Source organism: Haemaphysalis longicornis, unplaced genomic scaffold (genome assembly GCF_048455015.1).
Source record: "Haemaphysalis longicornis isolate Haplotype H1 unplaced genomic scaffold, Haemaphysalis longicornis Haplotype H1 scaffold_4, whole genome shotgun sequence".
Classification (NCBI taxonomy): domain Eukaryota; kingdom Metazoa; phylum Arthropoda; class Arachnida; order Ixodida; family Ixodidae; genus Haemaphysalis; species Haemaphysalis longicornis.
In genome coordinates this window covers 20962747-20980954 of record NW_027526361.1, presented here as the reverse complement: position 1 = coordinate 20980954, position 18208 = coordinate 20962747, and the positions used below count along the sequence as shown (strand labels likewise).

Here is an 18208-nt window from a genome sequence, read left to right as displayed (position 1 = left end):
GCTTTGTGCTTTTTCTCCTATCACTTTTCTCTGTTTAGCATACTACCAACACTCGGAAGACTTGAGTCACACACCAACAACTCGGACACAAGGAAATCGTGCTGCGGGAACAAAGTACCCATGAAAATTTATTAAATGCTAATAAATATGCCGGTGCCAACGCAATCACATACAACAGGATCACAAACACTGTCACTCCAGTCAAAACCACAAATGCCTTTTCTGCAGAGATGCACCATTCTTGTCGTATGGTTGTCAAGTCCACATCACATGTCCATCGCAGACTGTAGCTGCACCTGTCAGCTATCAGGCGAGGGGCAATTTATTTTTTAATCATGATAATGCAAGGCCTTCATGTTTCATATCAGCCACGGCATCTCTTGGAGCTCTTTGGCAGGCCACTTGCAAAGCCTTTTAAGAGAACCACTTGCAGATGTCTTTCATTGTGTAATGGCGGGCTGCCTTCATCTGATGCGCATGGTACAGCCCCCTAATCAGAACTACTGCATTTGAAGTAGATTGATTGATTGAAGTAGATTGAACCTGGAGGCTCACTAAGAGGATTCAACTTAAATTGAGAACGACTCAGCGTGCAATGGAGCGGAAAATGATAGGTGTAACATTAAGGGACAAGAAGAGAGTGGAGTGGGTCAGGGAACAAACACGGTGTTAAGGACATATTAGTAGAGATTAAGAAAAAGAAATGGACGTGGGCAGGGCATGTAATGCGAAGGCAAGATAACCGCTGCTCATTAAGGGTAACAGAGTGGATCCCTAGAGAAGGCAAGCATTGCGGGGGGCGGCAGAAAGTTAGATGGGCAGATGAGATCAAGAAGTTTGCGGGGATAAATTGGTCACAGTTGGCACAGGACCGAGGTAATTGGAGAATAATGGGAGAGGCCTTTGCCCTGCAGTGTGCGTAGATAGGCTGATGATGATGATGATGATTGATTGTTGGGATTAACGCCCCGACGCAACGCAGGCGATGAGGCGCACCGTAGTGGAGGGCTCCGTATTAATTTTGACCGACTGGGGATCTTCATTGTGCACCAAAATCTCGCATTTGAAGTAAGCTCTACATGTCGTCGACTTGCATTGCTTGGGTACGTTATTGGTTCAGAAGCTCTTCGTGTTCTTCCCATTGTATGGGTTTGACTATGGCATTCTGAAACCTGTACTGAACTCACTCATGTGATTCGGCACCCTAGTGCTGGAACAGATTCTCCTTTGCAAGCTCACATACACAAGCGTGTAACTAGGACATAATGTTAACACAACTTGGATATCTTGTTCTCTCTCGGTGTTGATAAATAGACTATCTGCCCATTTGTCAATACTGATCGAAAGAGGACACATTTGGTATTGAAGGCTTTGAAGTCGTCGTAATAAAGAGCTCCAGAGGTGGCTGTTCTGAAAATGCCCGACAAGAGGAGCTTATGTGGTCGTGTCAAAGTGCTGCGGTCTTGTTGGAGTACATGTGCCTCTGGCATGGCTTGTTGCGTTGGCACTGCAATTCAGCCGGCCCGACGAAGCCCGGCTTCCTTCTTGAATAGATGGACAACACAAGTGCATTTGAGTCTTCCCTCCGGGGCAGTTCCGGTGGCCTCGCTGGTGTACCCCTGGGGCTGCCCGTGCTCACTCTGCTGGCTTGGTTCCGGTGTTCCGAGGAGCGGTGGTCAGCTGCGGGTGGCGGATGCCTTTCCCTGCAGCAGTGGGAGGCAGGGGCTCTTGGCTTCTTTGGCAAGCGCGAGACACGAGTGCCCCGCGTAGTCTTGGGCGTCTATGCTGGCTCCGTGCGCCACGAGCTGCTTGACTAGGTGCTCGCGCTGCAAGGCGATGGCATGGTACAGTGGCGTGCGACCGCTTCGCCCGTCCTGTGGGGAGAGAGAGATGCAGCCGCATTACAGCTTCAGCTTTGGAGGCTGCGTCTGTGGTAAAGTGTTGGGCAGGTTTCTTTTATGCGTAAGTAGAGGGGGCTCGAATCATAAAAATGTGTCACACATTGTTCGAAGCCTGAAAGAGAGAGTGAGGCTAGCACCAAATGGGGGAGAACGAACAATAGTACCGGAGAGGAAGACGCGTGATGCCTGCAGAGTGTGGCAGAGCTTTGGTGCGTGGGTGTACGAGTGCGGCCTCCGCAGTTAACAGTGGCACGGCGACGGAGCTGATCACAGAAGCCATGGTATATACAGTGAAAATTCGTTAATTGAAACTTCAATAACTCAAATTTATGGATAATTTCAACTGTACAATTCAGTTCTGGCCCAGCCCCCATAGAAATTAATGTGTAATAAAACCCGTTAATTGAAACGCAAGTTGGTTCTGCCACGGATAATTCTAACTACGTGCCACTGGTGCCGACAGCTTGGGGCCTGGCCCACGGTTAGATAAACACACCCGCTGCCTACACATGAGGCTGCCTAGCTTCGGAAAGTAGAGAAAAATGGAATAATAATAATTTATTCACTGTATATATGCAAATACATGATCCAGCCCGCATAAGCCTGAGGAAAGAAAGAAGTTAAATCAGGCAAAAGCAATCTAAAACGCCCTTGGCAGACCTTTTTGGAAGAAGAGTTTTTCCAGACTATTGATGTGGACACCAAGTTTATGGTGTGGGGCAGGCTGACAGGTAGCATCATTTCTGAGGTTATATGTCTAGAACCTGTCGCTGCCAAAGACCACAAGGAGAGGTCAAACGAAGCACCAGTGCGGCTGTTGCTCGGAAGTAATGACCGGACAGAATGCCACTCATTTCTTTTTCAGTTTTGGAGTATACGTGAAAAGGAGGCCTTTCACTTCACTCGCCCGTTAGTGAAAAAAAGTGCAGGCTTTTGCATTGAGACTAAACGCAGGCTTCAGGCGTGGACTTTCTCTGACGTTAATTTCTGACGTGCTTTCTGACGTTCTTTACTGCTCCCCAATCGCGTTGTGTGGCTTTTTTTTTTCGCTTTTATTCGAACTTCCATTAATTCGAACTTAGGTGAAGTCCCCTTGCAGTACGAATTGCAGTACGCCTTTACTGCATGTGTGTCGCTCGCACGGCGTTGCGAGCGTGATTTCTTGTGTCGGTGCATTGGATGAAGCGGCATACCCATGCTTCTAACCGAAGTAATATATGGAGCTTGAAAAGGTTCTGCTGATATTTACCATAGAATATGCTCTTTCCTTGTAATGAAAATTTGCCTGCTCGTGCGTACGTTGCGACTTAAATCGCCATCATCACGACTCACTCCTTTTAACCCTGACGTGACCCGCTCAACTCGCGTTGGGAAGAAGTAGGGAGGAGGGGGTACATCCCTGATTACTGCGTAGGCGTTTTAGTATTTTTCGCCTAATTGAAAACGGCTGCCGCTGTCGGGGATTACCTATATACATCTAGCGTATACATTGAGGTCGCTGCCAAACGGACCTGGACTCGTGCCCCTTTCCATTTCGATTCAGCGGGTGTTTAGCTACGCAACTTAGAGGGAGCAGTTTCCTGAATCCGGTTAGCGTAAAAGAGGAAAACTGCCGCCGATGAGGCATGTCTTGCGTTTTTAAATCGGTGCCCGCCCAAACACAGCGTGACGCTGCCGGAGGGCACTTCGCGCGGCCTTGAGTGTGGCGCGGAGTGGGGGTTGTCCCCTGTCAACTACGTGTCTCGCATTAGCAACGCCAGCTGGGTCTCATCGTCCGTCTAAAGCGCCGCATTCAAACTTATTTGCGCAACGTGCGGGGGCTAAGGCGGTTAACGGGCGCACGCAAATGTCTGACATCACCATAGGACAGCAGAGAGACCGAAAAAAAAATACATCGGTTTGCCCCGCAAATCCGCTTTCTCGCGTGCTGCCGCCGCAACAAAAGTTCACAAAGTGTGTTGCAGGGTTTGGAAAGTTTTCATTCCCCATTGAAGCTGAAATTTCGTTTCCACTTTTTCTCCCAAGGGCTTGGGGGTGCAGTTATACGGCGCGTCGTTTTAGGCTTGGAGTAAAACAAAAAAAAGAAGTAAAATAGACGGGCCTCGCCTACTGCGCCCAAATGCAAGGTTTGCGTTAATACTATAATTTAACGAAGGAAGGAGGGGATAAGTGTTACTCACAGGAACATTGACATCACAGCTGGCCTTGATTAGGAGGCTGACGACTTCCGGCTTGTTGAGCAATACCGCCAGGTGTAGTGGGGAGTAACCTGAAATCAAGGCAATATGAATACGGATATCAAGGTCGATCCCGAAACCCTTTAGTCACCTAACCTACACGTCTTAATTAAAATATGCACGGCACCTGGGCCCCAGTAATGTTGGTTTGATAAAGGCTCTCGCAAAATACAATAAACGTTCGTTAATTAACGGGAGTTAATTCAAGACTTCGGGCACTGCATACAACTATACATATAGATATGAAGGTGCAAAATATTTCGGGGGCATTAAATTGAGCTAAATAAATGACACCAAAACGAGAAGTTTCAGAATACTCCTTTCATTCATGTATTGTAGCGCCCACGTTCTTGATCTTTCGTTAGGTGCTTTTCTTTAAGGGTATGCGCGTTGCTACTGTGTAGTACGTATGCGGATGAGTAGTGAGGGGAAACTGTTCTCAGCGAATACAAGCGGGCTGTACCGTGCCTGCAGACGAAGCAAGTCAAATTTGCAGACGCAATACAAAGGGGAATCTGTGCTGGATGTGGTCGTTAGACTCGTGCATTTATTCTACAACGGCGAATTTATCATCTGGACATTGCCCCCCTGGCATGGTTTTAAACTGTGAACAGTGGTCGCGTTGGAGCTTTACAAGCATCTTTTCCTTAGATACTTCGGAAAGAACCAACCAATAATTTTTTCCAAAGGATTATTTGGCTGACATTTTTCCCAATTGAAGGCGACTCGCGAAATACGGGATGATTACGTTCTCGCAAAAATTATGCATCGCACATTCTCTCTCTCTCTCTCTCTCTCTCTCTCTCTCTCTCTCTCTCTCTCTCTCTCTCTCTCTCTCTCTCTCTCTCTCTCTCTCTCTCTCTCACGCACATCTGCTTTTTTTCGTTATCTGAAAAAAAGAGAATTCGTATGCTCTTTTTCTGGTCCCTTAATCTCCGAACTGACGGCAATGGCTCGGTACGCTGCTATGCTTACCAACATATTTGCAGTCTGTTCTATTTTTGTACATGTTTAAGTTCACCTAACTTGAAACTACCTGGCAGCGAATTTCAGAAGCAAGCAGTGGCAACCATTTTTAAGTAAGCGTTGTTTAATCCGTTTCTCAATGTAGCTTCGGTGCGGCGTTTCACGCTCAACGGCGTCGCGCCCCGCAATCGTCAGAAAGGATACTACAGCGGCACTGCGGTGAAGGGAACTGCGCAGGCGCAACTGGCACCGGATTGCCGAAGGGCAGAATATATGACGCATTCTTGTGTCAAACAGAGTGCCGTGTCATTGACTTTGAAACTGGCACTAACTGATGATGTTTAACTGACTGTCATTTTGGTTATAATGTCGGTTGGCGTAAAACATTTATGCCTGCCAATGTTTCAGTTCCTGACACGCCAGAGCAAAGTTAACTTGCGAGTCTGGCCTAAACTTCTCGCAAGGAGAACAAAAAGCGCTGGACGGCTAAGCTTCGCGATAATAGAGAGTTTTAGCTGACCTTTAGCTGACCTTTTAGTTTTAGCTGACCTCAGCGCAACCGGAGCCAATCACGCGCGCCACGAATGCGCAAAGGCACTCCCGCTTGCTATCGGAGTGGAGCGGACCGTGAAAGACAGCCAGCTAAAACTCGCTGTGACGGTGTCATGCCACGGCCAATGTTGCACTGGGCCTTCTTCACGGTGCAGCGGCACTGCAGCCACGCCGCCAGTGAATTCGAAATGAGTGAAATGACGCTCCGACCGTTTGGAACCAATGATACAGATGTCGCGGCGGAAGCAGGCGGGGCTATGCTGTGCTGATTCTGGACTGTTCTGGACTAACTGCCTAAATGGCGAGAGGAATAGCGAATCGGAGACATCAAAGGCGTCCGCCATTTTTTTAAGAATCATCTACCATTCGCTGACACGTACTGCCTTGGAGAACATGATTTCGCTTGTTCATGTGTACGCATCATCTCGTGTGTGGTTTGACCTACGGTTCCTGTTAAATTTAAGGGGATGCTGAACTAGGGGGCAGGCGTTTAACTTTAATGCGTTCCCGCTAGCTTGAAAAAAGAGTTAACCGATGTGGCCGACCTTTGAGAGCTGCTTCAGGGTGCATACTTGTTTACCCTCGTTAAAGTTTTAGAATATGCTCCATCTTAGGCACTAGAGGGGACGTGAGCGACCCAGCTGTGGCTCGAGAAGAACTTCTCACCGTCGAAGTCTGGCACGTCGACGACCTTGGAGGCTAGGTGGTGGCTTAGCACGAGCCGCAAGCAGGGCAGGCTCGGGTACTTGAGGGCCAGGTGTAGCGCCGTGTTCCCGTTGCGGTCTCGGAGCAGCACCGAGGCGCCTTCCCGGAGCAGCACCTCGACGGCCGGCTGGTTGCCCACGATCAGGGCCAGGTGCAGGGGAGTCTGCGGGAGGGAGCAAACGCGGGGACCGTCAAGTCTCGAGCGCCCACCACGCTGGCCGAAGATTCAACGCAAACGGCGTGGATGTCCTTACCTGCCCTCTCTCGCTTTCCTGTCATCTTTTTCTCAGCGCGTCTAGATACATCTGGGACGTTCATGGGGAGTGTGATGCCAAAGTTCGCTCCTTTCGTGACATCAGCGATACCCACATCAGTGACGATCGGGTGACACAGCTTTCTCATTCTCCCTCTTCATCTAGACGGTTACGGTTTCTGTCCTCAAGCACCTAGAGTGACGTCAGGGGGAAGCGGGATGGCAATTATCACCTTTTATAATTTGCCCATTAAATTGTGACGGTGTAATTGGATATAATTTGATCACAGATCAAGGTTCGCTACGTCGTCTCGGTAATGTGTGAGAATTTTTTTTTCTTGTAGGCTTAGCTTAGGCTTAGCTGTAGGCTTAGCTTAGCTTATAGGAAACAAAAAAAAAGTGGTACCAAAGGTGATGCGTGTCGAGACAAGAACAGTGGTTTTTAAAAACTGCAATACAAAGTAAATATTACTTTGCGTATATCAATATGAAGTTAAGATTATCATACCGTTGTTCCACCTTCTACATTTGGCGCTGTCACGTATTTTGACCTCCTTACCAGGTTGCATTGTGTCCATCCAATTCACTCCGAGCGACCTTTATCGGTTCTGCGCTTAATGATGTAGTGGATTTGCTCATTTTTATTATCTCACTCATCATCATAAATCAGCATGTCATTACATGTGCTAAAACCGAGCTAAGGCCTCGTGAGGTCCTTAATTCATTGCAAAAAGTGAGAATAGTAGACGACGCAGCCGTATCGAAACCAGTTACGTATAAGAATGCGTATACTAGATAACCTCGGATTAAAAGTGGATCATTTTCTAGGCCCACTCACTCTTACCTACTGAGGCAATTATGCGCCAATGGGAAGTCCATAGCACAAAGGTCGGATGCACATTTCTTGTTTTGATGTGAGATAAGCGTTCAGACCTATGAGCACAGTACACGTATTTCTCTTTCCAAACGAATAAATTGATTAGCGCTGAAAAAAAAAGAAAAAAGCTCTTTGCCAGTACCCACTGTCGGTGCTTTCTCTTTTTTTTTTCATTTATATCTTAGGGTGGCTGCCCTAAAAGGTTATATCTTTTGCGGTGGTTAATAGCCCCAAAAGTCGGCCTAAGGCACTTCCGTCAGACCTCGGTGACGCCGTGTTATTCCATCCACCCCTCCCTCCCGGCAGATTTGTTTGCAAGAGCAGGCTGGAGTCGTTGCTCGCTCCTATTCGGGCCCGTTGCCGGCAGCGGAAGCTCGCGCGACCGACACGCCTGCACGTCGCCCCGATTTCTTCCTCACCTCCTCCTCCTCCTCACTCTCGGCGTTCGCCCACGTTGGGAGGGTCAACAGTCGCTCGTGCGGCTGGAAAGCCCCATTGTTGAACGGAGGACGACGCTCTTCCCTCCCGTAGTAGCAGCACGTCCTTTTTTACTTTTGTGCGCGTTACCCGCTGAAGTAAGCGCACGCGTTCGCAGGCTGCGATGAGCGAGCGTGCGTCTGCCGCCGCGGCAAAATAAAATGAACTCGTTGTTGTTTCGATCGTCGGAGGGCAGGCGGGAAAAACCCCGCAAGTTCCGCCGGCTCCTCTTTTTTCACAAAACAGGGCTCGATTTTCGCGCACGGTGGGGCGGCGGCTTCCCTGGAAAACAAACAAACGCTGTCGCTCGCCGTCACCCGAACCGGCCGGCAGCCGCGTCGGCTTTTCTGTGATGCATCGCGCGCATCCTGTCCAGTGCCGGCCCTACCGCGAACCGCCGCACTCTTGACCGTTGAATGCAAGACTGCTGTTGGGTCACTTCTCCGACGACGTGTCTGAACAGCATTCATGTTACTCCTTTCCTCTTGTCATTCTTTTCCTTAGACCCAACCTCCTGTTCGTCGCGTTTGAGCCGAGATGACTCTCGGACTCGCCATCCGCAACTGCGCTTCGTTTCAATCCCTCCTCCCCTCTCGCTTTCATTCCGCTGGCGGCGACTAGCCGCGTGCCTGCGCTTTGAGTGGCTGTGGAAAACCCGACCGCTGAGTGTTGTATTCTTCATGTGGGAGAACCGCTCGCGATTGTCGACCGAGATAACGCCGCGGCCGAGGTGCCGAGCCTCTTCCGATCCGGGCGTGCAGGCGGCTGATGAGGGGCGGAGGGAAAGGTCGGCTCTGCCGCCGAGCAAGCACTCTCGCTTCCCCGTTGGGTTTTGCCCCGTCTATCTGGACGGACCCAGCGCGGGCTCGTAACTCTTTGCTCTAATGGGGGGAGCGCGTCGCAGTTAATCACAAACCGTTCCGGTTGGCCTGACCCGAACAAACGAGTCGCCTGTCATGTCGCCGCAGCCTAACTGAGGCGATCAGATCGCCCCGGTAACACGTACGTTCCTGGAAGCGTAGCCCCGCGTGTGCGCGGAAACGAACAATAAATCGCTCTGTTGGGGCAAGGTTCAAGTGAAGAAAAAAAAAAGGCGGGTTTTGGCATTCCTCCGACGAATGTGGTGAAGCAATCTTGGAAGTACCTTACGGTACGAATTGGGAATGACGTCTTTTTGGCGTGAATGACAGCAGTTTTTTTTTTAAATTGCTAATCGTATCGGTTAGGAGCTGAGAGGGGGGCTGGCAAGGTAACTGAATGCGGATAATGTAAGTAAAATGCGTCTGATTTGCACTTTACTCGTTCTTTTTTTCTTTATTATTTCTTTCCGTACAAAAAGGGGGAGGAGGCTTGCAGTCTGACTAGGACCCCTTCTCCGGCTGGCAAAATAGCGTGCAGGCAATATACTAGACTAGAGAGTTATAAGAGACCGGAGAACCGGTCCCGGTACGGTACCCGGTACACCTGCGCATGCGCACGACAAGTTTTTCGGTCTCTGCGCATGTGCAGTAACGGCGGTCGCCTACTGGGTACCGTACCGGTACCGGTTCTCCGATCTGCTATAACTCCCTACTATATTGAACACTTGCAGTCGACTGTACAAAAAGAAAATACTCCAGAAAACACATTTGCAGTCATGCTCTTTGAACGCTCAATGTACGACTACCTTGAATATAATACACGATACAGAAACGAAATTTTTACGCAGGATATGAAATCACAACACTCGCGAGATTTAAATACATAGAGACTTACTTCAGAATAGATATTCACAATTTCGCTGCAACGATTTATTTCATGCTTCGGTGAATTTCAGCTATATGAAATTAGCTGCTCTAACAGGACATTTCTAATGTGTGTTTTTGACAACCACTGGCCGAACTTTATGTTTTTGGACTTTGTTGAATACGGAAGGGATTTGTTGCCGGCTGTAGTTTGTTCTTGCATAAGGCATTGGTCGATGTCGTCTACTCAAGTTATTGTCTGTGGCAGAAACAGGGTTAAGAGTATTGTATAAATTGTTGTCCTTAATGTACTGAAGTAATTTGTTGTAGTAAGAGTATTGTATAAATTGTTGTCCTTAATGTACTGAAGTAATTTGTTGTAGTATATTTGATTTGCGTTAAGAAGTGAATGCTTTAGAAAGAGTTTATGTGCAGAGAGAGAGAGAGAGAGAGAGAGAGAGAGAGAGAGAGAGAGAGAGAGAGAGAGAGAGAGAGAGAGAGAGAGAGAGAGAGAGACGGCTTTTAATGTGAGCTGGTGAGGTCAGCCCTGCTAGTGACAAGGCTTGTTAGGCCAGATGGGGGATGACTACAATGATGAGTGGTGAATATTAGACATTAGGGGAACATCAGGGAGAAGACAAACGAAAACCGTTAAAAACGAGAAACAAGGGAATGCTGCTAGCAGAGTCCGGACATAAAAATACATTTGAAAAAAAAAAATCGTTCATGTAAACTCTGAATCAATTGCCGTAGTAATTTTTGAATATTTTTAATACCTTGTTCTGTGACATGAGCAATTTGTTATAGTTATGTGTAGTAGTTGTGTCCCGTACTTAAAGCGCAGCAAGGAAGCTTAGAGAAAAATAAATAATAACGTCTGGCCACACCAGTACCCTTCGCAAACGGAGTACTGGTGTGGCCGGACGTTGAAGTTCCGGTGTACTATTAAAAAAAGCGAATGCGTTGCGATTTACAGGTTCTAGATATGGAGGAATGCTCGAAGATAACGCCGTATTCGGGAAGGCCACAGGTTATGTTGCTTTACTAAGCCAGCTCATTCGCGTGTTCTCGCACCGCTCCGCAGCCTGATCGAGCGGCTGAAGTCGATGACCCCGGAACGTAATGACTCTAAATTAGAAGCCGCATGACGAGAATGTTGACCCTACAGGAGTAATTAATATCTCCACCCGTGGCGGAGCCGCACGCAAAGCGCAGTGTGCTCTCTCGGGATTTAAACCTCATGTATTCCTACGGAACGCTATACACCGAGAGTCACTAAGATAGGCGAATGTATCCGTGGCGCATCGTGTCGGGGGTTTCTCATATTAAAAAATTTATGCTTACCCGCTGAAAGAGGACTCAGTAACTGTCCGATTGATTGATTGATTGATTGATTGATTGATTGATTGATTGATTGATTGATTGATTGATTGATTGATTGATTGATTGATTGATTGATTGATTGATTGATTGATTGATTGATTGATTGATTGATTGTGGGGTTTAACGAGCCGAACCTACGCCTAGGCTATGAGGCGCACCTTAGTGGAGGGCTCCCCCGGATTAATTTCGACCACCCGGGGATCTTTAACGTGCCCTTAAATTTATTCGGTAACTGGTTTCAATAACTTAGGCAAGTTTTGGTCTATCTCAAAAATACGTGCGGGGTAAAAAGGATGAATGCCCACTTTTTGAACTGGGGACTCTTCAAGCCATTTTTATTAAATATTACTACTACTACTACCACTACCACTACTACTACTACTACTACTACTACTACTACTACTACTACTACTACTACTACTACTACTACTACTACTACTACTACTACTACTTAATCTACGACTACTACTGTCGCTGGATGCATAAATAAAAGCTTGATTTGCTTATTATTGTTTTTAAACAACTGCGTTGTGACGAAGCGGGCATTTAATACCCGTACCAGTAATTAAAAAAAAAAATAACTACCCCTCTGTCGAAACGACAACGGGGCACTGCAAAGTGTTCCGAAATCAATTCCAACACCAAAAAAACCAGCCCAGAAGCGAGCGGACCCTCATCACGTCACTTTGCCACAATAACTCCAGGAAGTCCTCATAGGGCGTCTTCACCACAATGCTCCAGAATGACCAGTCAAAGTGGTCTAGTGTGTAAATTCTGCGAGTGATGTGGTGGAGCATTCAATTTGCGCGAAAAAGGGCAAAGCAGCACGCCAGTTACGCCTTGCGTGTGCGCACATGCACTTTTTTAGTCAAATGATCCTTGGACCTCGTCAGTCCCCTATTTTGCACACTTGGTCACTTCATTTGGTCATTCCGGAGCGCTGTTGCGAAGCCGAACTGCAGGGACTTCTTTGAGTGTGCACATGTCGCCGCAACAGATGTGGTGTGTGCACCCCTGCATGGCGCTCCTGTGCACATTGGCAGTTATGAGAAATTATTTCTGAATAGCGCGTTGCTATAGCCAGTAAACCCGAGAAGGTGATCGTTAAGTGGTATAACTTCGGTTCTCTACTGCCATCGTATGTTATTTTTTCCAGCGCCGTAACCAGGGCCCCCCTAACCAATATAGCTCAAGGCATCCCTAACCAGCATAGCCCAAGGCATCCCGGACTAAGGAAGCCTCCCACCGGGCGGGTGCCCTAACATCAGCACCTGGTCTCCAATAAAGTTTATTCATCATCATCATCAAGCCTTGTGTTTGCGTGCTCACCAGCGGAGTTTATTCCCTCCCAGAATCGTTAATTGTCTCCCAGGATCGTTTACTTGGCTCCAGGTTGTCGGAGTCCTGGCACGAACGCGGCCAATTCTTGAATGACCGTTGTTGCTGCCCAATACTGCAGGTTTGTGCTTGTATATTCGGGATAGCGCATGACTAGGAGAGGAATGAGAAAAGATTGATGTTTACTGGGATATCGCGGAAAATATATGACGTATGCCGTGGTGCTTAGGCAACACAAGCCAACAAAATAATGATGAAACGCCGTATCATAAAATTCCTCAGCTGGCAATAGTCCAACGGCATAAACGACGCTAGGACAGAGTATTTGTTAATCGCAGAGCGCAAAGAAATGCTTGCTGACGCAATATGTACCGCTTTTTGTGAGTATCTTCACCGCCTTTTGTGAGTATCTTCACCTGTCGGGCAAGATGTTGGGGCTGTGCCCTAAACCGCCAGGTTTGTGAATGCAGCGCTCTGGCTGGAGTTTTTCCCCTTATATATATATATTGTGAGACCAGTGGTAGCCTCGTTTGTGGAAGGTCGGAACGCTGAATGCAATGTCCCAGTGGAATGTAATCTGCACTGGCGCTCGGTTGCGGCCACGGCTTCTTCATCTCTGTATATACTCATCATCACCGATTCTTGTACCTTCTCGAACTATCATCAACGGTAACCTGGTTCGGTCGCCATCTTGCCGCCTTGCAGCTCGGCCTGCGAATAAAGCGGTTTGCGCGTACTGGTCTGCCTCGCCTACCATCGGGCTTACAATATATATATATATATATATATATATATATATATGGACGGGTTCGTTGTCTTTCGCGGTTAAAGTGCAAAAGAACGGAACGATAGGCAGGTTTGCAATTCCTTAAAACTGCAAAAAACTAACAAAACGAGGAATGACAGAAGCAGTTCTGTTTGTCACGGTACGATGTTACGGTATTTTCGTGGACGTTATGAAACCAGTGCGTCTCCATTAGGGTACGACGCCATGTCTTCGGCGCTGTACGTTCGAAGGCTCTTCGAAGGCGCTCACCTGTCTTAGGCTGTTGAACACGTCGACGCTGGCTCCTGCAGCCCTGGTCAGTCGGCACAGTCGCTGTACAAGGGCGATGTCATCGTGAAGCACGGCAATGTGCAGGGGCCTGCGTTTGTGGCAGCAGAAGGCAGAGGGGAAGAAAGGGGTAAGTGATCGGGATAATTCGAGTCTGACTGCGAACAAACAGCAGGGGCGATGAATTTCAGCGTTTTTGTCCGGTGTTCTCGAATTGCTATAGACGAGGTTTTGTTCATTGATTGATTGATTGATTGATTGATTGATTGATTGATTGATTGATTGATTGATTGATTGATTGATTGATTGATTGATTGATTGATTGATTGATTGGAACGCCATGCTTCTTTATATTTAAAAACTAAAATTCTACTAATTAATTGTGAAGGAAAAGGAATCGGCAGGGTACAATTGGGCTCGAGAAAATTGGTTCTTCAGACGATTATTTTCCCGAAACAGGGCTTTATGTACGGTTAGTCTCCAAACACTTCAAACATTTATAAGGCATTATATCGACGTTTTCTCTAAACCATTCCCTGTCTTACGTTGTCTCTTTCTTGCGTTATATTGCGGAGCTGACAAATAAAAACCCCTTAAAACATAGCTCGCTAACGTCACATAGGCCGTTGCATATTATTTTTGGGCAATGTTCGGTGATCTTCAGTTACTTTCGGAAACAAACCAGAATAACTTTTCACCACACAAACGCAACATCTTCTCGAGTCGATTCAGTGCGAGGCGCACAATACCAATTGGGAAAAATATTAATAAAAGAACGGCGGATGACGATGATACTGCAAGCCAAGTTGTTTCCTTGAAACGCACAAGAGGACGTGAGGAATGGTCTCAGCGAGCGTCACAATCGCGTGCACGCTCGAGGGACTTCGTAGCCGGCCTGAGGTTGTGGCGCACGTCCGTTCCGCATCCCATTCGTCTCGGCTTTCCTAACCGTACACAAGGGAGGACCCTTTCCGCGCGGCCTGCCATGCATTTTCTTGAAGTGCGGTGCCTGTGCTCAGAGTCGGGGACTATTGCAGGGCTGATGCGAAGGCAGGATGTGGTTCTCGTGTGCGGCCAACCTTAGCCCACCGTGCTCACCTCCCCGCGACGTCGACTGAGGCTTAGATTTTGCGCAAAGAAGTGGGGAGGAAAGGGTTAAGTAAAGAAAACAATGTGGACGAAAGGCAGTTCTGAGTGATATGCGTACGAAAGTATATTTGCGCACAGAGGAAAAACCAGTACGCCTCCGGTATGCGGATGGACACGGATTTTTACTAAAATGGAGGAGAAAGCAGCGTGTAACCGTTGTGTTATACCGTGATGAAATTTTTTGAAACGGAGTGTACGCTATCGTGAGGCTGAAAACCGTCGAAGGTGCCCCCTTGAGATCTCCCAATACGCCGCAAACGGTAGTACAGTGGAATCTCGTTAAACCGTACCCGCATATATGCCGTAGTTTCTTTTTATACGTATAGTTAAGCCGAGTCACCGACTCGGTTTTCCTTTAACATAATGCATCCGGATCAACCGTAGTGCCGGTTAGTACGTGCTTTCTTCGCGTCCCCGTCAGGTATACGGTTTAAACCCGCCGCGGTGGCTCAGTGGCTAACGCGTTGCGCTGCTGAGCACGAGGTCGCGGGTTCGATTCCAGGCCGCGGCGGCCGCTTTTCTGATGGAGGCGAAAAGTAAAAACGCCCGTGTGCGCGAGATTTCGGCGCACGTTAAAGGTCCCCAGGTGGTCAAAATTAATCCGGAGTCCTCCAGTACGGCGCGCCTCATCGCCTGCGTTGCGTCGGCGCGTTAAACCCTACAATCAATCAATCAATCAGGTATGGTTTAGCGAGGTTTCACTGTAGTAGTAACGGACATTTATGGAAGTAGGGGAGTGGGGTCAGGCTGTGGGTCCAGGAGGTCAAGGAATCAAGTAAACGATCTGAATGGCAGGGACCAGCATACGACAAAAGACGTGCTCCCTGGCCGAGAGAGAGAGAAAAAAATGCGATGGGGTATCAGTTTTTTTTTTTTCAGTTGCCCCATAAGGCGGGTGCATGTCGCTTGTTCCCGTTGCGTCAATGACGGTACTCGCTGACATCGAGCTGGGGAAAACAACAATCAATCGGCGCAAACGGGCTACGTGCTTCCATTCTATTCAGTGGTGCGTTCACCGTCGCGCGAGTGCGGTGTCGACGTGATTGATGGCTCTACGATAGCGCTTAAACACTGGGTTGGTTGCACGCTACGCCTGCATGAACCGGATATCACTGCCGGGAAAAAAACTGTTCGCTCTATGTTAAGGGACAGCATTTACGAGATCATTGCCACCGCTGATGCCTCGGCGAACAGCAAACATGTATTTCGGTATAGCGTGAGCGCGTATTTGCACAGGCTGATAGGTTGGGCTTCCTTGCGCATCTCGGCCACAGACCGTTCCTTTCGTTACGTTCATTAGGACAGCCACGTCACATAAAGGTAGTGTATTTATGCTTTTTTTTTTATCTCAGGTCACAGTCTCGTAAGAGTGATGCCGAAATGCAGTGTTTCACTTTGATTGATAAGTGTGCGAATAGCGAATTTTGAAGCTGAACCAAATTCAAATTTGATATTTATGTAGTCGTATTGAATCTAATATCGAATGCTCTGAATTGAACAAGAATCGAATAATTTTTGGTAGTTTCCGGACAAGAATTATAATGCTCGCATGCTAAGCAACAACGTCCATAATATTTTTGCAAGAAGCATACTTTGATTAGACTCCAATTTTAGGGTCAACACTTTTAGGGCCCTTACACCTTTTACTTTTAGCCTTACACCTTTTACCTTTTAGGGCCCTTTACTTTTAGGGCCCTTAGGGTCAACACTTTTAGGGCTACCCGTACGAGTTAACTCTGAACGCTAGAAAAGAAACTGGAACAGAGCCCTGCTAACGTTAAATAAAACGGAGATGCCGTACACTGCACGTAAAATAGAATTCTACAAACAATATTGCTCAGACATACAGAAAAAGTGCCGTAAGTGCTTAAAAGAACCATTGTGACATGCCGTTAGCCAACGTGGTTCATGCGTGGCGGACAGAATACATACACGCTTTTGAAACAATGTTACGAAGTTGATCATGTAAATTTGCATAGTTTTTTTTTTTGCTTCCGTTATTGTTGGGGTTCACTCGCGCTCTGCTTCGGCGCAAAATGAACGACCATTCGTTCTATGCAGGACCATCGTAACATGACCCGGCGGGCCACCCGAGAAGCGAAAGCACGCGGCTACCTGCTGTAGACTATAAGGCGGTGACCCATCTGCTCTAAATTTAGAAGAAAATAAACGCTTATTCCTCCTACTCCTCATTGGCGCCCTATCATTTCTTTTATTCGAACGCATTCGAAAACTAATCGTAATTTCGAAAGGCAGATATTCAATTCGATGACACTGAATCGAGTAGAAGATTATCCGGTTCGTTATTTGGCAGTTTCGAATAATCGCACATCCCTGCAACTTCATTTCACTGTTCTGTCTAAAAAAAAAGAAAAACTGTCCATCCGTCTTTGTTTCACAAATTGTCACTCAAAATGACAAATTGGGCCGGCTTGATGCGTTTCGAGATATTCGGCTTTGTGCGGTATAATTTGACTCCAAGTTATTACAGACGCGGACTTGCGCCGTACCATATTTTGCCTGTATTTTTTAAGGTTATGGCCCACTCCGGAGAAGGGGGTGAGGAGGCTAAACTTTTTCAGGGGCTTGTTGATCGAGGCTGAGTTCTTAAACACACGTTATTTGAAAGCTTTCTTTCTCGCGCTCGAAAGGAAGTCCCTTTGGCAGCTTCTTGGTATTCATATTCGCTATTCTTTTTTTTCTTTTATAAATGAAGCATGCCCAGTTTTTATTAGACGACACCCGCTTTACTTTTGAGAACGAATTGTTAAGCTCCAGCAACGAATTAATCACTTCATAGTGTACCAATGTAGTCTCCGATACTGAACGCTCCCTTCCACCTCGCAAGCAGTACAGTGTCGCTAAACCACGGCGGAATTTGCTCTTAAGAACTGCTTGCCTGACGCTACAGCTGGCTCTTCAATTTCTCCAGAACAAACTTGAAGCCTGCAAATACCGCCGAAGCGACTGGTTGAAATATGAAAGTTCCGTTTGTGGACGGTAGAACCAGCGAGTTCATTCGTGGGGAATTAAAAGAGGCGCGGAAATATGCACCGAAATTTTAGTTGACCTGCTAGTCACGCTGGAACCGGTCTTTCGAGCGTAATTACTAGCGAAGCGGGCGAGGCCGTGAAAATGGCGTTGGTCGGTCACTAAAAGGGTTTGCTCTTCAGCGCCTGAGGCCGAGGGGCAAGACGTAGCAGCGAAGTCTAGCCTCAAAAACAGGCGACGTGTCAAGGCTAACAGCTAGCTTGCAAAGCTTTCCCGCGGACGTGTCGACGGACAGATGCGTAGCACCCAGCTGGGCACCCAACGGCGCAGATTCTCTGTGCCTTGGGCGACTGCAAGAAGACCTCGACCTCATCCAGCGGAGGGGCGCAGCGTAGTGGCCGGTGGCCTCCCAACAAACCCATCAAGCGGCGTACGCGCGGCTTGCCTGCTTCGCTCATAAATGGGGGAAACCCCGTCCTTCGCATGGGAGGCGTGCGTGCAGGCATCCATCTGCCTGCCGGACAAGTCGGGCTTCCTGGGCGCGCCTCGGGAGGGGGCACCAACGCAGACGGAGTGGCAGCTCTCTTCCCCGACATCGCAA

The 18208-nt window shown here is 47.8% G+C and overlaps 1 protein-coding gene across 1 annotated transcript in view; it reads right to left on the bottom strand.

Annotated features, from left to right (window-relative positions):
- Window positions 1–96: 96 nt before the first annotated feature.
- LOC144178352 (B-cell lymphoma 3 protein homolog) overlaps window positions 97–18208 on the bottom strand; it is a 32843-nt gene continuing 14731 nt past the window's right edge. Inside the window, exons 2-5 of the mRNA XM_077706132.1 lie at window positions 13450–13558; window positions 6323–6524; window positions 4082–4170; window positions 97–1874 (exon numbers count right to left, since the gene is read on the bottom strand). Coding sequence (XP_077562258.1) covers window positions 1677–1874; window positions 4082–4170; window positions 6323–6524; window positions 13450–13558 — 598 coding nt within the window. The 3' untranslated portion in view covers window positions 97–1676. The remainder of the gene's footprint in view (window positions 1875–4081; window positions 4171–6322; window positions 6525–13449; window positions 13559–18208) is intronic.